The sequence below is a fragment of the Netta rufina genome (assembly GCF_964035555.1).
Source record: "Netta rufina genome assembly, chromosome: 3".
Taxonomy (NCBI): domain Eukaryota; kingdom Metazoa; phylum Chordata; class Aves; order Anseriformes; family Anatidae; genus Netta; species Netta rufina.
This window is the reverse complement of record NC_140125.1, coordinates 9,028,977-9,046,386: the sequence shown is the minus strand read 5'-3', so window position 1 is coordinate 9,046,386 and position 17,410 is coordinate 9,028,977. Positions and strand designations below refer to the sequence as shown.

The 17,410-nt window shown below is 40.3% G+C and overlaps 1 protein-coding gene across 1 annotated transcript in view; it reads left to right on the top strand.

Annotated features, from left to right (window-relative positions):
* MACROD2 (mono-ADP ribosylhydrolase 2) overlaps nt 1-17,410 on the top strand; it is an 856,291-nt gene that overhangs the window by 588,677 nt on the left and 250,204 nt on the right. The window contains exon 8 of the mRNA XM_084284713.1: nt 15,372-15,445. Within this exon, the coding sequence (XP_084140839.1) occupies nt 15,372-15,445 (74 nt within the window). The remainder of the gene's footprint in view (nt 1-15,371; nt 15,446-17,410) is intronic.

Genomic DNA, 17,410 nt, shown 5'->3' with positions numbered 1-17,410 from the left:
TGATGCTCCTCTCTTCCCCCACAATGTCAGATCTGATAAAACTGTCTTCCTTTTCCTTCACAACAAACCTAAATATCTGCGTAATAAACACTAGGAGGTAATCATGTGCTTCATCCAATTCTGAATTATTTGTCTATAATTTTCAGTGGTTAAGACAGTATCATATTTGGCTACTGCCCCTCGTGAATGGTGTGCGTTCCATGAAGCCTTCTGAGGGTTTTAAGGTGATGAGTTGAACCTCTCTGTCTTGCTGCTTCACTCAGCCTGTCCAGTGCAAGGAGTCATAGAGAATATTTACACAAACGTCTCAGCCAGCAGATCTGAGCATGGGGTAACTCCTGGAGGACAGGGATGAGCTCCTTGAGTCAGCATCTTCTTGTCTTGTTATGGCTGGATATGAAGATGATGTCTTTCCACCCTGATCTTGCTTTGTTAAAATTAGTTGGTGTTTTATCTTTTCTACTTTTTTTCCATTCATTCATTCACTAAATTTTCAAAAGTACCTCCACCCTTCTCAATCATCAATTATTTTCAGTGTATAACTGATGGTATTATCCTAGTCCTTCACATATACAGAACTAGGGAAAGGCATCCTCAGTATCTTTATCAACGATCTGCTGTGCACCCTTACTCAGGGATCAGTCTCTTCTCCCATGCACCAAGTGATAAGACTAGAGGAAATGGCCTTAAGTGCTGCCAGGGGAGGTTTAGGTTGGATTTCAGGAAGATTTTCTTCACTGAAAGGGTTGGGAAGTATTTGAACAGGCTGCCTAGGGAATTTGTTTTGTCACCATCTCTGGAGGTCTTCAAGAAATGTAGAAGTGGAGCTAAGGGACATGGTTTAATGGTGGAGTTGGCAGTGCTAGGTTAAAGTTTGACTAGGTGATCTTAGAAGTCTTTTCCAACCTTAATGATTCTATGATTCTAAGAAACATTATACTTTCAGCACAAAAAATGTCCCAGAAGCTCACATGTGCATCATTTCCTTCTTTGACTCTTAGCAGTGTTATTGCACAGTAGCTCTCTATTCAGATAGTTTTTTAACCAGTTTTGAAACTGTTTGCCTAAGCTAGTCTGATTGCTATCCTTAGCATTTTTTCCCTTCCTGCTCTTTTGATTTGTGTAGGGAATTTTTTTCCCCAATTTCTATAGAAGAGGCGGTTTCTGAATTTGAGCTTGTGTTCCCTTCTTTCAGTGCCTGCATGAACTCAGGTTACCTTGTAGCAATTGCTCATTCTGTTCATTCAAATTCTTTTACGTTTTAGGGAGGTCTACTTACAATCTCCTATTTTCAAAGGAATACAAATCTTGCTTCTTTGACCTTTCTGAACTTCAGAGATCCTTCTGTCATTGCAATGACCACCACTGATTTTTCTCAGTTCATAGAATACTTTTAAGTTAAATACCAAGTGCTGGATGTAAGGTGTTTTAAGATGGCTTGATTAGCATCTATTACAGTGTTGGTATAATTTCTTTGGATTTATTCCTAACTAGTTCAGAGAGTGACTGTATCTTTGTTTGCTTTTTCAAATAATTTTAGTAGTGATATTAAGACTTGCAGTGGCATAAACATACAAACTTTGTTACTATTTTCCTATCTCCAGGTAGGTAGTGTATGCTCCCTAACTTTTATTTATATAAGCATCAGGCTGTGTAATACTATTTTGCAAAGCACATATACAAATATGTGTAATTTAAATAAACATAGATATTGAGCCTATTGGTCTTGACTCATTGGCACTGTATGTTGTATTGCCTTGTTGTGGAGGTCCTTTGTTTAGCAATTGATTTATAAAAATAAACGCTCTTCTTATAGAATGACTATTAGTTTTGTAAATCTAACAAGAATTGCTCCCCCACCCAACATGCCTTTGAGCAAATTCTTATGTTGATCTCACAAATTTGCACCCTCGTGCCTTCATTTTCCACTCTCTGCCTTTTTTATTAGCTTCTTTCTGTTTCCTACCATGACTTCATTTTACAGTCTTTTAAATTTTGTGTTCTGGTGAAAGAAAATGGAATTGCCCAGCACCGCACTGCCCTTTCTTCCAGCTGCTGAGGGGCTGGGCCCTGCCCTGTGGCCGCCGGAACCTTCTGGAACCAGTGTGGGGCAGCCCCGGCTCCCTCACAGAGGCGGCGCTGCAACCCTTTGACACCTACACAGGGGAAGGGCAAGAACATAGAGGCTGGGCAGTGTTAGCGAGTTTGATTTTCGTTTAAATACACTCCTCAGCATCTCGTATGTTATCACTGTACTCTGAGGAGGAGAGCTGGTGCGATGTTTTTCCCCGTTTTAAGGTGTAGCGCTGTGAGAGGCTGTTCTCTGCCTCCAGGCTCCAGCTGCGTGGAGCACTGGTAAAACCGCAGCTACCTTTCCATGTAAATCAGCCTGAATTGCCACGACACCTAACTAGATTTTGTCACATGTGGTGATAATTCTCCCTCTTCTGTGCAGTTTTATTTTCTTTTACAGGAGGAAGGGGAAAAGCTGAGGGCTGTGCTGCGGGGTTCTCTATTCACCTCTGAGAGCTGTAGGAAAGGCAGAGACCTTTTCCTTGAGTGAAAGGACCCCCTATTTCCAGCCAACACAAGGGGCACATGTGGTCCTGTGGAAGTCACTGACTGCTGATGGTGTAAATGACTGTGAAATAAAAAAAAATAAAATTAAACTTGTTAGGGCCAGTTTTATTCCACCGTGGAGAGCCCCCTGTCACAGGATAGGTCCTCCACAGCCATGTGGGGACAACTGTGCCATGGTGGGTGGTGACCACAGCTGGGAGATTTTCAGGTGGATAATTTAGTGAAATAATTCAGGTCCAACTGTAAATGTTATGGTAGCATTTCTCACAATCTAGAGATATGCATCTCTTGTGTTAATGCAAGCTATCTTTAATGTAATTCTGTATATAGAGAGGACCTTTTGATATGATTAAGAAAATAATTACAGAACTCTCATTAGTTGAAGCAACTCAGTAAGGTTGACTTATTCTTACACTGTTTCAGTAACTTAAAAAGCTCTTTTGAACTGATTCAGTGTCAGCAGTGTGCCCTGATGGCCAAGAAGACCAATGGGATCCTGGGGTGCATTAAAAGGAGTGTGGCCAGCAGGTCAAGGGAGGTGATCCTCCCTCTCTGCTCTGCTCTGGTCAGGCCTTACCTGGAGTATTGTGTCCAGTTCTGGGCTCCCTGGCACAAAAAAGACAGGGATCTCCTGGAAAGTGTCCAGCTGAGGGCCACAAAGATGATACAGGGCTTGGAGCATCTCCTCTGTGGGGAGAAGGCTGAGAGACCTGGGTCTGTCCAGCCTTGAGAAAAGAAGACTGAGAGGGGATCTTACTAACGTTTATAAATAGCTGAAGTGTGGGAGACAGAGGGATTTGGCCAACCTCTTTTCAGTGGTTTGTGGGGACAGGGCAAGGGGTAATGGCCACAAGGTAGAGCACAGGAAGTTCCGCATCAACATGCAAAAAAAACTTCTTCACGGTGAGGGTGATGGAGCACTGGGATAGGCTGCCCAGGGAGGTTGTGGAGTCTCCTTCTCTGGAGATATTCAAGACCCATCTGGACACCTATGTGTGCAACTTGCTCTAGGACATGTGCTTTGGCAGATGAGTTGGACGCAATGATCTCTTGAGGTCCCTTCCAACCTCTACAGTTCTGTGATTCTGTGATCAGTCTGGGATTTTGTGTTTCTGAGAGGGTTAGTTGTGTTTGTGATGTAAAGCGTGGTTATCTGTCTTGAAAGTATAGTTTTCCCGAGGCACAGTGTGGGTGATCTCACACTTAGCATATACACAAGCTAAATTTAATAAAGTACTGGAATAAACCACCACTTCTGCTGCCACGTGGCCACATTTACAAGGAAATTGAGGTGGGAGGTCAATTTTCACATAAGGACTTAGGTTGGAGATGCCTGTTTCTTAAGTGGAGGTCTTCTAATCTCACTTGTCTGACAGGTGGTAAGAAATTTACATTTAAATTGTTCAGATCAGCTTCTTATTTGTACCGGGTTGTTGGACAAAAGAAATCTTTTAGTCTTCCATAGTCTTCCACTGCTTGATCTAACCAACCATAGCATAGGCTCCTTCTTTTCAAATATGGGCATTGTTTCTGACTGAAGTAATTGTCATTTGCATTGGCCTTTCTCTTTCTCCTATATCGGTGTGAATGTTGTTCAAAATGACATTGATAATGTTTTATTTTTCTTGGAGAATGGCCTCTTGCACAATGACATCTTTTTACTGTAAAGCCAAATATGCCAATGTCTGTCTAACCACAAGCACTGATAGTTGTTAAACCTTTGTAAACACTGGGAATTTCCATTACTTGCTCAAGCAAAACAGATTTGCTTGTATAATGTTTTTTTCAAAAAAGTATCACACCAGTAACTTGTAAGAATGCATGCTGAAAATGCTATTTAAAACAACTGTTAAGATGTAAAGTTCATATCAAGACTAAATTGGATATGAATTCATAGGATTGGAAATGCCATTGACTAGTTATTTAATTTCCTTTTTAATTGAAGTATGCAAGACTCAGAAAATGCATAATTGTGAGTGAAATGCAAATTAGAGATATTAACAGAAAACATAGTTTAAAAAAAAACAAACAAACAAGCAAACACATGATCAACAATTTGTACTATGATCTTTTGAAATCATGAAGAAATTGATGAGCTCCAGGACATTTTGTTTATCAACTTGTGTATTTTGGATTTAAAAGATTTGTCGTGCATTGGAACAGGCTCCCCAGGGACATAGTCACGGCACCAAGCCTGTCGGAGTTTAAGAAGTGTTTGGACTGTGCACTTAGACATATGGTCTGAATTTTTGGGTAGACCTGTGTGGTGCCAGGAGTTGGACTCGATGATCCTTATGGGTCCCTTCCAACTCGGGATATTCTCTGATTCTATGGTTCTAAAAGGCAACTGATGCCAGGGGCTGACTGGCAGTTAAGAGAAGCCTTGCAATAGGAGTTGCCAACAGAGGCGTACGTAAAATTGAATTATCATGTGGGAGAATGAGACCTTAAAAACAGAAGGCCAAAGAAGAGTCCATGTTTTACAAGAGGTTGATATTTGTGTATTTTACCCTGTAGTTGTTGGTTCTGTGCTCTTTAGCATATGAGGACTTGTTAAGAGCATTGGAAGGATGAGATGCATGGTTGTACCTGGTCAGGTGTTCTGGATTCAAGTTTTCTGTTCTGTTCTGAATTTCAAGTTTTTCTTATCTGTGGTTGAAGTCAGCTTTCCCATTAATCCCCCAAACTCTTTCCAATTACATTTCTCTTTTTGTGTGACTTCCTGTGATCTGAGAGAACAGAACAAGGACAACACGTTTTCAGTGCAGCATTTGGCGGGAGTGTGAAGTAGCTGCTGGCAGCTCCCATGCACTTTCTGTTCACTTCACAAAGGTACGGCAGTACAGCCTGAAATGAAGTTAAGTATCTAGACTGTGTTGTCAGGTAGGATGATACATATATTAGCACAGAATCAAGTGAGGTGTGCCGTAACCCTTGCCGTACATAGTTTTTTTCATATGGAGTTCATCTCTTGCCTGACTGAAATGTATTTTCTACAGAAGTGATACAGCATCTGTGCAAGGAGGAAAAAATGCCTGTTTAAAAAAAAAAAAAAAAAAAAAAAAAGAATAATGCAAAAAATGTTAATATAATGATGTCCCAGGCCGGACATCTTGCATGAGCACTTGTTTCAGCAGCATTCATGTAGTTGATGTTGAAGGAATTATGAGGTACTTCAGTGTTCATTGAAAAATAGTAGCCATTAAGCATCAAATAAAAAATGCAACCCTGTCTCTGTTCCTTGAAAATGTACTGACAACTTTGAAATTCGGATTATCTGGAAATATTTCAGTTTTGAGCTGATGTAGATTTCTTGAGTACAATAGGTGCTGGTCTGTGTGACCCTTTACCATGGTTTATCGCTACTTGGGGCAATAATGGAAAAAAATCCACGGTGTGAATAATATACCCAAACCAAGAATCAATAACGTATTTGTTAAAAAGAGTAAACTAAGTATATTAAACATGCCTCACACAGTGTATTACTTTTTCACCCAACCTGCCCTATAACTCTTTCCCGTATAAGTCTTTTGGGGGAAAAGATAAAAGAACATCTTTGTTTCATTTTTGTCCACAAGGAGCTGAATATATATGTAGTTTCAGCTGATTTTCTTTATGTGCTCTTAGGAAATCTTTGATTTCCCTTGGAGAGGAGATAAGAACTGTGCTTCAGTAGAAATAATGTCAGATTGTTTTGTTTGTTCTTGTACGCTTATGGCCTTCACCAAGTACTCTGTTGGTTTTAGATAATCCAGCTAGGTCTTTGGGTTGCATCTGTCAGAGCAATTGAATGTGGTGGAAGTGATTTAAAGGATAGAGCTGGGCTGACAATGCTGGCTGTTTTCTTTTGAGTGTATATTTTTGTCCATTGCCTATGTATGTCCTATTCCTCTGAAGTTTCTCAGACTTTTTCTACTGTCATCTCTTTTCATTTCACTGTAGCAGCTTGTCTTCCCTTATATACATGCGTATCCCTAAATCCTTGCACTTCTAACTCGTGCCATGTTCTACTAACTGTTCTCAGTCAGGATACTCTGAGCTCTGGCAGAGCTGACAGCCCTGACATTCTCTTGCAAACCCAATCCGCCTCCCCAGAACTCAGAACCCCGTCCTTCAGCAAGAGCTCCTGTGCTCTCCCCCTTTTCTTGCTGCACCTCCCATCTTGCTGCACCCGAGTGCACTTACCCTCACTATGGTCAGTGCCCGTTCCCCCTGTCTGCACAAAGATCATCTCAGCAAGGAGGAGAGCGAGCCTCTCACAGCGATTTCTCCCCTGACCTAGCCTGTAGCGCAGGCAGATGCATTAGTAGACATCAGGGACCTCCAGCATGGAGAGGCACGTCGAGAATATCTCAACTTCAGGCGAGGCTTCAATTAGAGTTTGCAGTCAATTCCAGGATGCTTTCCCGTGGGGAACAGGGCTTTGTGAAGTCCAGCATTGTACTTTATTCCTATTGCTGAGCAGCAGATCTCTGGATGTTTAGGCTTCCCTCAGTGCTTAGGAGAGTTGCGTGTGAAGGAGGGCCTGGGATAGTGTCAGTAAAGGTTAAGCATCACTGCATCAGACAATGTTTTTTAGAAAAACAACCGGTTTAAAATGGAAGTGGGAGGGGGGCATTTTTTTTTCCTTTCTTTTAATCTCTTGAAAGACACTTCCAGAGGGTAGGATTGATTTCCTACACCTTAGCTCAGTAAAGAACAAGGCTTTTTTTTTTTTTATTATTCAAATCAGTGGGTAGAAATACATGTTTAACCTTGTTGGAATTGTAATTACAATAAAGCCAATATCCCACTGATATTCAATTCAGTGTATGATGGCAGATTTCACAGTTGACTAGTGCATTATGCTTTGTATCAAATTGCTTTTGTTGTATTATGTTGCCACCCCCCAAAAAAATACGACAAATAAACAAAAAAACCAGCAACTTGATATATATGGATGAGTAGAAGATGAAATATTTTGCATTAAGAAGTTCGTGTACACTTTGAAACCTCTTTCAATTAACATTTCTCTGTACCCTTGTTTCTGGAATGGCAATTCTAGATAGGGTGCAGAGTGCATTTTGAGTAGAACGATGTACTTCATCTCATGAACAACTGTATACATATGTCTAAATGGCTGTGTAATTTACACAAACATTGAATAGACATCCTCATAGGTAGATTTTATAATGGTGTAAGTACCTCTCTAAGTATATCTTTTGCTTGCATTTGCATTATATATGCTTTCTCTTACCATATTAGGATGCTTATTGCCAGACTAGTGAGATCTCTTCACTTTCAGTGTTGTGGTATCTTTCTGCTGTTTCCCTATTATGTTCAGCTTGAAGCCTTAATGTTCCACATGAGCATTTTAAAATACTCTGACAGACAGAAAAGCTCCATCATCCAACACAGTAAACAGCACAGCTCTGAAACATTTTGCTTCTGAGAATGTCTGAGTATTGCTTGCCACATATTTTTAGATGACGTTTAGAGAATGCATTTATCCATGATGTGGTCCCCCTGCAAGCATACTCCCTATAAAAGCTGGAAAAAGAATGAAACCACAATCTCAACTTCTAATAAAAATGTACTGACTGATGCAGAAAAGTAAAATTCTTGCAAAGAAGCGGCTCTCCTGCAGAAGTCAGGTATGTTGTCTCTCACAGTAAGGTAGCTCTCATGCTCATAGGGAAGCTCCCGTCCTTTTTTTTTTTTTTTTTTTTTTTTCATTCCTCACCAATGCTAACAAACATCAAACAGCTAAGTAAGCTTAAAATTTTTTTTTTTTTCTTCTTCTTCTCTGTAGTGGAGTCCTCAGACTTGTTAGTACAAGGCGCTCTCTGCTCAAATGGCCTAAGTAATTATAGTATATTTCTATATTCAGCTGATACTTTTATCTCCACTATATGATGGACATTTTCTGATGATATCTATGTAGTGATATCTATGTAGTAGAGTGTGAAATGAAGTATGGTATGGTAACGTGCGTGTCAGAGAGCCAGCAGATGACCTGTTTATTTCCTGCATCCCAGCTGCCTTCTTGTAACTGACCTCTCCTTAGTGCAGCTGTAAGCCAAGCCCAGATTTGCACTTGTACAGAACCGCAGCTGACCTGTAGATGATGAAGGTGGGTCACCGTGCTGATGGGGCAGGAGGCCGCTGTCGCTCAGCACAGCGATGAGTGTGCTCCGGGTGTCTTTGACAAGCTGAGAACAGAGCCAGCCCTGCTGTCAGGAGCCAGTGCTTCTTGGCCTGCAACTTGTCTTGTTTTTGCTGACTTGCATGGTTTGGTATCTCCTGGTGCCAGTGCTCGCCCTGGTTGACTTAACTTGGGATCACTGAGTTACCCGATGAGCTTCCATGAACGAAGGAGGGCCCTCTGTTATTTCAGTACTCCACCTGCTTTGTGTCACTGTGGCAGAGACATTCTGTTTCCCGTATTCACTGCTAGATGCACAAGATGCACATTTTGGGTTTATTTACTAACCATCCTCTACCAGCTGCCTCATTATCATGTCAGTGGTTAAATGCAATTGGCAGTCATTCTTCAGGAACTGTATTTATTTTTCTGTTGCCGCTGAATTTCTTTAGTCAAGGAAAATGAATAAGCATGCTCCTTGCTTGAGAGAAGCTTAAAGACATTTCTTCAGACAAATATTTTTTATGCATTTTGAAATTTTCTCATTTTCCTTTGTTATTATATTTGCATGCTAATTACTTACTCTAGCATAGTTTAAAGTGGATACAGTGAGTAGGTGCAGTTTTGTTTACTGGAGTAACAGAAGTTACCTTCTTTTAAAAATACTTATTTTCAATGTCTTTGAAATATTTGAGTGGGCAGCTGGTAAGGTTTCATTGGCTAAACAAGTTTAATAAGGCAAAGTAGGCTATTTGGCAGAAGATTCATGGCTTTTCTCTTTAGTCTTCAATGCATCCAATCCAAATTAGGGCTGCAGCTGATTTCTGATCAGGAGTATCCTCAAAAATATCCAGCTAGGAGCCTTTTCAGCTTGTTTATCCAATTATCATACAACCGCGGTGATTAAAAAATAAAAATAAAAAAATGACCCAACAATAGTGACAGCCTGAACTTGTTGGTAGAATGCTACTATCTCAGCTTCCAGAAACGCTGGATTTACCATGGTAATGGGAATCAGCCCAGCATGAGTGAATTCATTTTGACTACTAAAATACGCCTTTGACAAGATGATTATATGGGATCGGTTGCAAGATTATACTCCTGATAGTTTCACAACTGAAGGACAAGTGAGTGTATTGAGTAACCTCACCTCAGGCATGCTGGGCTATGCATCTCATTTGTTTCTTTTTATTGTCATACATTGATGAGGTTGAAGTGTTATGATTACTGTGTTGTCAATAGCCAGCCGTAACCCACATGACCATAATGAAGCTCAGTTGTTCGCATGTCTGTTCTGAATCAGAAAGCAGCTTTAGTTCTTGCAATAATATTGGATTTCAGAATATATGGGATGAATGTTTGGTGCCCTTTTTAAAAAAATAAATCTGGAGAAAGTTGGTTTTCCATACCATCTGGTGCTGACGATTCCCACACAACAAATACTAGATGTGTGGTGGAAAATACCCCATTGTACTGAGTGCAGAGAGGATCTTCAATATGCTTCCACAGTGTCAAACGTTACTGTTGAACTACTGTTAGAACTTCCTTCATATGTTATTAAACATTGTTTAATATAAACTAAATAATGGAAGTTGTTACATTTTAGCAGTCTTGTTGCCTAAACAAAGGAATTGGGTTTGATTTTAAAGCACAGGAGCAGTCCGTAAACATCCTAAAGTACATCCTTGATATATGCACAAACATGCCAGTGTAGATATTTTTCTGAGCAAGTGTGAGAAACTCCTAATGAGTATTTGTGTTGAATTTTATTTTTATTTTTTCACAATTTGCTTTGAAACGAAACCATTAAAGCTGGCAAATAAGTATATTAAGATTGTGATGAGGTGTTTGGAAACCACAGAGAAGGGAGCAGTCTAAAATGAATAAAAACCTATCTAGTATTTAGACTGTGCTAACAAAATAATAATAATTAAAAAAAAAAAAAAAAAGATGCAGACCTTTTTTACAAGGATAGCTTGATTTACAGAAAACATCTCGGTTAAAGTGACAAATTATAACACTGACCCCTGCAGCGATTGAAATGATTTTCTGGATTGACGTTTGCTTGTTAGCATTATAACCTAACAGGTATTGTCTGTTATCATCATCTTCAGCTATATCATGCTAGAGGTTGTTTATTTCGTACTTAGGTTTTCTTAATGGACTTTTCATGGGGAGGTAGCATTACCTGCTTGTAAGCTGGACGTTTTTAATAATATGCAACAGTGGACTGAGCACACTAAAAGAGACAGATAAAGCTACAGGCATCTCCATACAATTTGGGAGTCCTTGAAATAGATTTCTATTAATTTTATCTCACAAAATCCTTGTTACACTGTTATTCATTGAAGAACTCGTGGTATATATTTTCCAGATACTACACAGACAAATTAGGCATACAGTAATAGACATCACAATAGTATGAATGTTTCTATGCTAAATCCCCTAAGCACAAAAGGCTGAGCATTTGCCCTAGAGTGTCTAACAACAGGGAGTTCATCACATATTTTCTGAATGTTAATGAAACATGGGGACTTGTATGTTCTTACTAGTAGTTTTCCAGGTCAACTGAGGTCAACTGCATGAAGTTCAACAAGGCCAAGTGCCGGCTCCTGCACCTGGGGCGCAATAACCCCAAGCAGAGCTACAGGCTGGGAGAGGAATGGTTGGAGAGCTGCCAGGCAGAGAAGGACCTGGGAGTGATGGTGGATAGTCGGCTGAATATGAGCCAGCAGTGTGCTCAGGTGGCCAAGAAGGCCAACAGCATCCTGGCTTGTATCAGGAACAGTGTGACCAGCAGGGCTAGGGAGGTGATCGTCCCCCTGTACTCAGCTCTGGTGAGGCCGCACCTCGAGTACTGTGTTCAGTTTTGGGCCCCTTGCTACAAGAAGGACATGGAGGTGCTTGAGCGGGTGCAGAGAAGGGCAACGAAGCTGGTGAGGGGCCTGGAGAACAAGTCCTACGAGGAGCGGCTGAGGGAGCTGGGCTTGTTCAGCCTGGAGAAGAGGAGGCTCAGGGGCGACCTTATCGCTCTTTTTAGGTACCTCAAGGGAGGCTGTAGCGAGGTGGGGGTTGGCCTGTTCTCCCACGTGCCTGGTGACAGGACGAGGGGGAATGGGCTTAAGTTGAGCCAGGGGAGTTTTAGGTTAGATGTTAGGAAGAACTTCTTCACTGAAAGGGTTGTGAGGCACTGGAACAGGCTGCCCAGGGAAGTGGTGGAGTCACCATCCCTGGAAGTCTTCAAAAGACGTTTAGATGTAGAGCTTAGGGATATGGTTTAGTGGGGACTGTTAGCGTTAGGTCAGAGGTTGGACTCGATGATCTTGAGGTCTCTTCCAACCTAGAAATTCTGTGATTCTGTGAAATTTTTAAGTTTGTCTGTGGCTAGACAGATTGATGCTGGTACCCAAGTTGTTGTGAAATCTCGCAGTCACATTTCTATGGTTGTATACGAAGGCAGCTGATCTGTCTGGAGGGACACCTGATGACTTGAGCTGTGAAGCAACTGGGCAAAAACATGAGAGTTTTCCTAGCAGGACTTGCTGCAGGACCTTCATTCCTCCTGATGTGCCAGGCTTGCACGAACCCCACCACAGCACGTGAGCAGTAGCGAATAAAGCCGTACTTTAAAGGAGGGTTCCCAAACTGAGAGGGGCACAAGAGGCAGCGGCTAATCACTCCTAGCATTTTCTGTGCTTGGAGGGTCAGGAGTTGATCCTGGTAATAGATGGTGAGCTCCGATTAATGGGCACTGCAAAATGTGGAGGGCTGCAGCACAATCCCCCCTTGCTGGAATAGCAAGGAACCAAGGAATTTTTCAGCAACCAAAGATATCCTGTGCCGCTTTTTGTGGCGTAGTGGGATTTGTTGCCAAAATGCCAGTTTTGCCACTTGGGCATGTAGGAAGGCCCATCCATGTGGAGTCCTGTGAGCACTGGTAGGTACACGCTATACACCGTGCCCATCGATGACGTACGGCCTGCAACCTTCCCTTCGTCTGTAACCACATAAACCCAGTGAGGTCCTTCAGAGGCACTGCTTGCCTGCACCTTACAGCAAATGCTTCTTTGCCTTTTTGTGCCCTTGTCCTTTTCAGTATTCTGGAGGAGCGCTCACTGCAGTAACATGGGCCAGTGTCACTCTTATTACTTTACCTGTTTTATCTTTTGTGAAATTGAGCCTTTAGCCGGAATTGTCTGAGCCGCTGCTCCAGCAGTCGGTTAACTGTGAGGCTCCTCGAGCTCATTTCTCTCAAGTAATTTGATTCCCACGTGCTCACTGAGATTGCTTTTTTGCTGAAAGAAAGTGGGGATGGGTTTGTGTGTGTGTGTGTGTATGGGAGCAGGCCAGAAATGTTACGGCAGACAAATGTAGCTTAGAGATAAAAACAACACAAAAACGTGTTTAAAAAGATCCCATCTCAGTTTATCTCCCTTTAACCCAGTGCTATAAAACCGAATGTTTTTGTGTTTGAGAATCGGAGACAGAGGGCCTTTTGTGCTGGTGCAGGGTATGGAACAGGAAGCTAAATTCCATCCTGCCTCTACAAAAAGCCGAGAAGGTAATCCTTTCATTAAATTTACCAGAAATGTGTGTAAAACACTAAAAACATATTTTTTTTTTTTGTAACTGTGGTCATAAAAGCTTTCTATGGATTTTAAGGTGTTTTCTGAAATCATACACAAGGTTCAAGTTTTTTTTTTTTTAATTATTATTATTATTTTTGTTGCTGAACAATTTCTTTTACATTGTGGTTACTTAGGAGTAATTGAACACCAGTTTTGTAGATAAGCTTCTATATAAGACTGGTTAGTAAGGCAGCAGTTTCCTAAATAATGAACGATTTATTGAGAGATTTATGATTCTATAAAATTGCTAGTGTGTTATCACGGTTTTGGGCAAAGGCCCTACTGCAGGGGAGTGAAAAACAAGCCTGAAAAGTGAATCTTACTGGAGGGAGGATTGTTCTGGAAATAAACCATTCAGTGCATAAACAATGGTATATCAGTTGTCTGAAATATGCATTCCTCCCTCTGCATGGTGTTCATTGTATGTCCACCCAGACCTACCAAGCTCTGGGCACAGCATTTCTGTGTTACAAAGTTGTGGTTTGTTAGAGAAAATATTGCTAATTTGAGCAGACTGCTCAGAGGTCTGTTTCTACGTATGACCAACATCAGGCTTGGGGTTCTGTTAGCATTCATTAGCTGCTGTTATAAGACACATCCCTTGACGGTATCAGCAGCATTATTAAATGTCATAAGAATACATCTTCCTAGCAGCATTGGAAGTATCCACAGTTGATGGATCTTGGCTAATTTTCCATCTTGGACCTGGGGGTGGGAGCAAATAAATACAACTATACTTTTTTGAGAGGTGTGAGGAAAGGAAGCTCATACTAAATGTCAGTGTTACCCAACCACTGACTACTTCACCTACTACTGTTGCTACAGATTGTTGTCATTTCTGACTTTAAAAGAGTGTACGTACCAATACAAAAAATCCTTACAAAACTGAGTTCAGTTCTGGGCAGTAATGTTTTGGGAACAAAGAGGGGTAGAGGGATTATTTATTTATTTATTTATTTTTCATCTAGCACTGAACTGAAAAGAGTTAAACAAGATAGATTTTGGAGGATAACGTGCCAGGTCAAAAAGCTGGGTGCGTCTACTGATAGTTGCACTGTCTGCATTTTCTGTTTATGTGCTACACTGTTGTGTAATGTAAAAAAAAAAAAAAAAAAAAAAAGTGTATGTGTGCAGCTGTATGCCAGATTTCATGACTGTTTCTGTCTAGAGCCTTTGCTTGCTTGTACATTGTGCCTGCAGCTCCACCTCTTCAAAGGCTGTTCTATTAATCTAACCTACTGAGGGCTATTCATACAGCTTATGGGTTTTTATATTTAAATCCTCGCAAAAAATGATTTGCTGCCCTCAAGTTAGAAATTTAAAGGAAAATTAAATTAAGGCTGCCTAAGTAATGAAAGCATCTTTAGATTTGATAGATAGGGACCATCAAAGCAAAAAGACTGTATCCCTAGAAAGATTTCTGATATTGTTTAGTGCTGGGGGGAGTTGCTATTGCTAGTATATCATGCAGTATCAGGCCTTAAATTCATATGCTTATGCTTCATGAATTCTTTAATTTCCAAAGTTGTTTGTTATGTTTTAGGTCATAAATTAAGAGATTTATAACTCAAACATTTTTATCCATATGAGGCCTATGGCATTAGGATCATAGTGTTGTATAGTTTTGCTGACAGATGGATTAAAGAAAGAAAGATCTTACGCCTTAAGAAATGTCTGAATTTTTCTTGTGTGCCATGAGATGTAAGCCTAGCATTTGTTACTGTGATATATGTTATATCATTGCCTGCCTAGCGCGACACGTGTATAACTCTATTGTTTCTAGTGGTCTTGTGCTGTGAACTTCTAACCAGATTTAAAACAAAACAAGCAAGCAAACAAAAACAAACCTGGGAGTGTTTTAGGGGACACCTAAATAGTGTCCCCTAAAACTTCTAACCAAATCTTTAGAATAGAGTGGTCACCAAATGCAATCTCAAACCTAGTCCAAAGAAGGTGGGTGGCAGAATCCAGATTTTTATTTTATTATTGGGGTATAAAACGTGTGCCTTCTATTTATTTCTCATTTCTTTTGTCTTTAGGTTTTCCAAATGAGCCTGCTGCTGTCATTGCCCTTAACACTATTAAGGAATGGTTAAGCAAGAATCACAACGAGGTATGAAATAAAATATAACTTTCCCAAATTTTTATTTATGATTATGGACTTTGGCTCTGGAAATGTAGAAAGAGTAAACACCAGCTTGAGCCTTGAGGTGAATATTTAGTCTAAAACAAATGAAACCATGTTAAGACAATGTGGCTGGGGGAAGACTGTTACATTTTAAAAGCTTCACTGGAGTTCAGGGGAAATACCTTTGTTTGAAACCATACTGTGCATTTCCTTTGTATTGTAATCTTTCCTGGCAAAGTAAAAGACTATTCTCTTTCTAAGCCGTTTCTGAGCGTCACAGTTTTCATCTAATAATGAGGAGATTCTTGGAAAGGAAATGTATATAATAGTTGTCAGTGGAAACAGTCACCAAAGGTCAGCAGTGTTCCAGAGGTCACTTTACAGTAAAGAGCTGTATGATAGTATTTCCTATTTTTATTAATTTTTGATTTGCTTACAGTTCATTTTCCCTGGAACACCTGCTAAACTTGTGACAAAACTGAATTTTTAACAGGACTGGTGTTCTTCCAGTGACAACACTATGGTGATTATTTTTACAAGACAAAATGCTTTCAACAGAATGATATCCATATCTTCCCTTTCTAGGTTTTTTTCTTGCTCTGGTTTTTGTTCTTAGCAGGCTGATAGTTTCTAGCATTGAATTGAAGAATGCAACAAAGTGATAGAATAAAATAATCATTATGTCTTGAACTGAGGATATGCCTGTTTCCTGGTAATGACAGTCAGCAGGCAGATCTCACACGGCTGAAGTTGTTGAGTATTTTTGTACGAAGGTATTTAACAAAGCTTGGAGTGGAGAAATATTAGGCACAGGAGCATAATTAGTAGTATATTTCTTCTATTCATGTGTTTGGGGGGCCTTATTGTTAAGAGATTCTGATAAACAAGGGTAGCGATTTAGTAGGTTGTAGGAGTTTTTTGTTTGCTTTTTGACCAACTTTGAACTGAAAGGAAATACTATGATGAGATTTGAATGGTAAATTGAGATATACAAACCTGAGTGCCAAAAGGTACGCCAAGAAACGTGCATGTTTGGACAATGCGGTATGAAGCACTTAGCAGCTTTCTTTCCATAGATTAGATATTTGAGCGGTGAAGCAATTTTGGATGGACAGTCATCTTTAACACTAAAGATGCATAAGTGTCATCTTACCAGCCTAACTACAGGCTTTATGTTTTTTGAAAATGGAGTGTTAGTGCTTTACTATATTTTAATTTCATTTGGTTGCATTTTTGCTATATAATGGAAGAAAAAGAGGCTATTTTTTTTTTTTTTTTTTGAACTAAACTTTTCTATTTCAAAAGCTGAGTGTGTTGTATATGTACCCCTTAATTACTTTTTTCTTTGCGGTATTACTGAAAACAAAATAAAATGGTTTGGTAGACTGCCTATCAAATGAGTAGTTGTTTTCTCAGTGAAAACTCTTTTCTGGAGTATTCTGCTCTGGAGTTCAGCTGTTGCTTCTCAGCTGTAAGACAACTTTTGCTTCTAATGTACGCTTTGAGTCTTCTCTTTTCTTTTTCTGCTTCTGGCATGACTTGGCCTGCAAGCCCTTGTATGCCCTACACATTCCTTCTTTCTTACTTTTAGTTAGCGTGTGTGCTGCTTCCCCCTATTTTTTTGGTTCCTGTCATAGGCTTCTGGTGAGTTCCTTCCCTTGTTTTCAGAAACCTTCAGCTCTGTCTTGGAAGGAGACTTGCGGTTCACAGCACAGTGATTGAAATGGCAGTGTTTATCCTATATGTTCTTGTCTTTTATCTGAGCATTAAGCACTTTGTGCAAATGTGATTGAAATGCTTAAAATTCCAACACATTTGTGGTTTGCACAGGTTACTGTAAACTAGGAACACCGAATAAGCATGATTCCTCCTTCCTCACTCAAATGCATTCCCTTCTATTTCCTTGGTTGTCTTGGCACTCTAGCTCTAAACCTACTTGCTCACTCCCCA